Here is a 6,031-nt window from a genome sequence, read left to right as displayed (position 1 = left end):
TCTCTCTCTCTCTCTCTCTCTCTCTCTCTCTCTCTCTCTGCCCTTTTAAATACACAAAGAAAAACTAGGGAGAGTGAAAGACACAACATTTTGTTTCAAACTTAACTGGAGAAAAATGACAAGGAAAGTGCTTTAGTATCAGGAAGAACATGATAAATCATAACTGGCTTTTCAAGAGGAATGTTTTAATAATATAGGAACATGTTCAGGCTTGCCACACAGAATAAAAAACAAAACTGAAATTAGCTAGCCAGATATGATCTTCTAAAAGTATATTACTACATCTACAAATGCTCAAATTTCCAAATATAACACATCTTGACTGCATTCATTATCTTACAGTCGGCTGAAAATATATAAAATTATAGAAGACCCGAGCCTGAAATGTTATCTAAATAAAGAGACTTTGCAGTGGGAAATTGATACCTCAACTGATGGAAACCTTTCCCATGTCCTTGACTGGAGATTTGGAGGAACGATGGTGTCTAATTCCTTCTTCATGATCCATTGTGACGCTTCGTGGAAAGGGCGAAGGACTGTGATGCTCAGGGCACCTGGATTAAAGGGAGTTACCAGAAATTATTTCTCTACTAAAATGTTCCTGATAAATTCAACACATATTATCCAAGTTCAAAAATTCCTTTGAACCACCTTTTACACAAAAAACTTTCTTGGGTACAATGACTATGCTCTAGGGTGCTCCTCTCTAAGATGGGACCATGAGTCAGTCAGCATCTGAAAACTGGACTTTAATCATCCAAAAGCATTCACGCTTGGGCCAGCAGTCATATTAAGGGCATGTTGGGTCTGCCAACAAACCACCTTGAATCTATCTACTTCTGCCTCCTCCTCAGACATTTATTTAATCATGTGCCTCAGAGGTGTTCCAGCCTGGACTGAAGCAACAGCTAGCTTTTCTAGATGCAGATGTAGCACTATGGGGGGAACGGATCCTAAAAGCGAGGTTCATCCATGATTAAAGCTTCTTTGACTTCTCATTACTCAAAGAAGCAGAGCAGAGTCCTCCTTGTTTACCCTTGTCTTGGCTTGAACTGTTTCTCTCATTCATGCTACAGCCATGCTTGGCCTCTTCTTACCCATTTTCCAATTCAGTATGATTCTTTGTAATTTCTTTCCCAAGAAGTCACCACCCTCACTCCATACCACACAAACACACACACACACACACACACACACACACACACACACACACACACACACACNACACACACACACACACACACACACACACACACACACACACACACACACACAACTCTGAATACACTAACAAGCTCTTGGGTCTCAAGCATTTTCAGAGACACTTTCTAGATGATACCAGAGTTTTATGTTCAAAGCTCTCATTGAAAAATATTTCTATTCTTCATAGACCTTCTGTAAGTTTATTTATTTATTTTTATTTCATTTTTATTAGATATTTTCTTCATTTACATTTCAAATGCTATCCTGAAAGTCCCCTATACCCTTCCCCCACCCTGCTCCCCAACCCACCCACTCCTGCTTCCTGGCCCTGGCATTCCTTTGTACTGGGGCATATGATCTTCGCAAGACCAAGGGCCTTTCCTCCCATTGATGGCTGGCTAGGCCTCTGCTACATATGCAACTAGAGACACAGTTCTGTGGGGTACTGGTTAGTTCATATTGTTGTTCCACCTATAGGGTTGCAGACACCTTTAGCTCCTTGGGTATTTTCTCTAGCTCCTTCTTTAGGGGCCCTGTGTTCCATTCAATAGATGCCTGTGAGCATTCACTTCTGTATTTGCCAGGCACTGGCATAGCCTCACAAGAAATAGCTATATCAGGGTCCTGTCAGCAAAATCTTGCTGGCTTATGTAATAGTGCCTGGGTTTGGTGGTTATATATGGGATGGATCCCTGAGTAGGGCAGTCTCTGGATTGTCCTTCCTTCCATCTCATTTCCGAACTTTGTCTCTGTAACTCCTTCCATGGGTATTTTGTTCCTCAACAGAGGAATGGATACAGAAAATGTAGTACATTTACACAGTGGAGTACTACTCAGCTATTAAAAACAATAAATTTATGAAATTCTTAGGCAAATGGATGGATCTGGAGGATATCATTCTGAGTGAGGTAACCCAATCACAGAAGAACACACATGATATGCACTCACTGATAAGTGGATATTAACCCAGAAACTGAGACTACCCAAGATACAATTTGCAAAACACATGAAACTCAAGAAGAAGGAAGACCAAAATGTAGATGCTTCTGTAAGTTTATAATTTCACCTTCTGTAAGATTATAATTATTCATGGGGCTATATAATTAACATTCATTTCTCTTGATAAATTATAAGGAATTTAAGGAAATAAGGCCTATGTTTGTTTTAACTCATTCTGTACTTCAAAACTAGTATTTGGCACAGGATAGGTGACTAAGACAATGCTACTTAAATAAATAAATTATGGTGAGGAGAGTTATTATCTTCTGTTAACATTTTATTGTTGTTGTTTGGTTAGTTTTTGCTTTCATTGGGTTGTTTTGTTTGTTTTTTTTTAGAACAGAGTCCTGCTATGTAGTGTAGGACGAGCTCAAGCTTCCATTGCTTTTCTAGGTCAGGAGTTATTGTCCCACCCACCATGCCTGCTTCCCTCACACAGTTCTTTCCATACACTGCATAGCCAGGCACAGCTGTCTATTTTCCACATTCACACAAACAAGGCATATAATATGTACATTCATGCCAATAAACTAAAAAATAGCATAGACTTGCTAGCATGCTTACAAGTAGACTCGAGGTATAAACCATCAAACAAAAAATTAAAAGAAGCCCAGAAACATAGATACACACACACACACACACACACACACACACACACACACACGCACAGCATATCAAAATACGTGCCTTTAATTTCATGCAATATTTTTGAAATTAATAAAATAACACAATTTCTCAGTGAATATATTATACAACACATATATTTCTGACTAGCATTCCAATTTATACATAAAATATATTTTCTTATTGTATTCAGTTTGACCAAGATATCACCTTAAAAATGTCTCCCAAAAAAAGAATCTGCAAGAGAGCTCACAATGTTTCTAAAAAGGATGGAATGAACTCGGATAAACCCTAGGCACAAACCTTCTAACAACAGCAAGAGGCATTCATTCTGGGCTTGCACAAGTTGACACTTAGACACAGTCTGAGATGAACATCAGTTTTGGGAGCTATGTTAGTAAGGTGACATGATCAGTTGGTATTTGGAGTAGCAAAATGAGCAAAGGGGACTGAACAGCCAGAGGATGAGAGTCACCAGAGGATCTGGGGAGCTGTAGGCAGCATGGCTTCTCTACCTGGGTATTCCTGTACTGGTTCCTGGAGAACCACAGTCGTTGACTCTCCATAGGCCAAGGATAAGTATTCTTCTATGTCACTGTCTCGGAGAAGTTCCACTCCTGATCCATCAGTATAGACAACAAAAAATCTATTTGAAGAAGTAAACATTTGAGCATTTGAGATATTGAGTAAAGATGCTTCTTGAACGTGGAACAGAGGATAAAAATCCTAACAGTGTTGGTGCCATTTTACCTGGGAACATGTTCACCATAGATCTGCATGTGATTCTTTTCCAGGTGAAGTGATGATAAGCTTTCATAGCCCTCCATCTGTACATTGAAGTCATCTTCTAGTTTCTCTTTAGGTAACGTTGTTGATACAGAGCCATCAGCCATGACCTAAGGGACAGGCATATGAGCAACTGAAGAGAAAATAAATGCCAGTGTCCTACATCACCACTGATTCAATGTGAGCAAGCTCATGCTCTTTTGGATTAGCAGACAAATCAAGTATATCTAATTACAAGGTATTGATATTATGTATTGATTCCATTAATAAAAGTATATGGCCCTTAGAGGGGTATTAGAAACATGCTTGGCAAGGACTATCCTGGACATTTTATTATGGAGGAGCTTTGGCTATATGTTTCCATTGCTAGTCATTATCAATTGAAATTCATCAGTTCATGCTCACGCTGTGAAGAGTCTCAATTATTTAGGGAAGAAAAACATGAGTTGGACCAGGACTGGTCTGCATACTAAAATAACATTAGGGACTCTGTGGTTTGAGGTCAAATCTAAAACCTAGCCCCATACCCGCTAGTCATTGGAGGACATTCCACTGTTGAGGATTGGGGAAAAAGGATAAATGCTTAGACCAGGGGGTGGCAATGCCTTTTGGTCAAGGGCCAGAAGTAAGTAATGCAGGAGTTGCAGGCCACACGCTCTTCTTTTGCAAACACACAGCCCATACACTGCTGCGCAAATGCAAGCAGAGACAAGCAGCAAACATGGGGCATCCCTAGGTTACAGCAATAGTTTCCATAGCACCATTGAACTCTGAACCGTGTGTACCTTTATATGTCATGAGATAGTCTTTAGATTTTTAAACCTCTTTAAATGTAAACATTGTAGATCCTAATCTATATAAAGTATGAGGCCATGGCTCTCCAATTCCTGGACAGGAAAGATAAATAGAAGAGAGAGCATCATCATAGCAGTGTCTAAGCTCTCTCCAGACCCTTTCTTCCCAACATCATCCCTGCTAGACACTTCTCACTATAGACTGCCCTAACGCCATGACATTGGAGAATGCTTGCATTTCTTCTCGATTGCATTCCTACATTATTGTTTGTTGTTGCATTATTTTTTTTTAAAAAAAAACTTACATTTCTCTAATTGTCTAGTAGCTTTAAGTTTCCTCCTGCCAAAGCCATTAAGATTGTTCTTTTCTATGAAAATATAGTTAAGAATTAAAGAAAAGATATTGACATTCATGATTGGTTGGCTGAGGTTGAGAGACCCAATGCAACAAATACAAAAGTCTGTATGGAACAGGTCTAGAATGGAACGATACATTTCAAAACAAAGCTGTGGCATTATGAGTGAAAATGGCTTCCATAGGTTCACTGAGCATGACATTATTGGAGACAATTAGGCAGGATTAGCCTTGGAGTGCCTGTGGCCTTACTGGAGGAACTGTGTCATTCGGGGTAGGCTTTGAGATTTCAGAAGCTCAACCTAGGCCCAGTGGCTGATTCTCTCTTTCTGTTGCCTGTCAATCTATATGTAGAACTATTAGCTACCTCTCCAGCACTATGTCTGCCTACATGCTACCTTGCTTCCTTCTGTAACAATAATGGACTAAACCTCTGAACTGTAAGCCAACCTCAATTAAATGTTTCCTTTATAAGAGTTGTGGTGGTCAGGGTGTCTCTTCACAGCAATAAAACCCTAAGACAGATGTGATGTCCAGGCTCTCTCCGTAGGGACCCTGCATCTTACCTGAAAGGTGTTCCCCTCAGGATCCTGGACCTCACAGATCACCTCTGAGGTGTGCTTCATGATATACCTGCTGGCTCTCAGCTGCTCTCGCTTCTGGAAGGGATGGTACAAATTACTGCTCGATTCATGGCAGTATGTAGCTGAGCAGTCTTTATCAATATAAAGGCAGCCTGTGTTTGGAGGTAGCACCTGGGAGGAGAGAGGAAAAAAAGACATTAAATTTTTGCATGCAATTGGAGGGATTTGAAAGATATTTTCAGGACAGAAACATTATTAAAGAAAGAATGTGATGTCTCTGAAGGACTGCTTGCCAAAGGACAAATAGAAGATACAGTTTCTTGGGTGTGGTCTCATGCTTTTTCTTCCCATTTTCATATGTTCTCTGTGTTTGTTCTTTTCTTCTTATTTAAGACTTACTCCATTTTAACTGAGGTAAGTATCTGAAACTCCATGCAAAATGTTTGGTACCCATTACATTTGGGGACAAAGAAACATATTAAAAGGGATAGATGTTCTTAGAAGCTTTGGTTAACTTTTACCCTTCTGATAGCTTATATAGACAAGTGATAGTGTTTATGTAATGACTTCTAGCTCATTCTTTGAGTTCCAATTAATGTATTGTAAATTCACCTCTTAGAAGTGTAGTATTCTAGCCGGGCATGGTAATGCATGCCTTTAATCCCAGCACTTGGGAGGCAGAGGCA

The 6,031-nt window shown here is 39.7% G+C and overlaps 1 protein-coding gene across 1 annotated transcript in view; it reads right to left on the bottom strand.

Annotated features, from left to right (window-relative positions):
• Spag17 (sperm associated antigen 17) overlaps window positions 1-6,031 on the bottom strand; it is a 237,961-nt gene that overhangs the window by 51,297 nt on the left and 180,633 nt on the right. The window contains exons 32-35 of the mRNA XM_021195509.1: window positions 5,328-5,516; window positions 3,577-3,722; window positions 3,342-3,472; window positions 427-554 (exon numbers count right to left, since the gene is read on the bottom strand). Coding sequence (XP_021051168.1) covers window positions 427-554; window positions 3,342-3,472; window positions 3,577-3,722; window positions 5,328-5,516 — 594 coding nt within the window. The remainder of the gene's footprint in view (window positions 1-426; window positions 555-3,341; window positions 3,473-3,576; window positions 3,723-5,327; window positions 5,517-6,031) is intronic.

The sequence above is a fragment of the Mus pahari genome, chromosome 4 (assembly GCF_900095145.1).
Source record: "Mus pahari chromosome 4, PAHARI_EIJ_v1.1, whole genome shotgun sequence".
NCBI classification, from domain to species: domain Eukaryota; kingdom Metazoa; phylum Chordata; class Mammalia; order Rodentia; family Muridae; genus Mus; species Mus pahari.
This window is presented reverse-complemented; position numbering and strand designations above follow the sequence as displayed.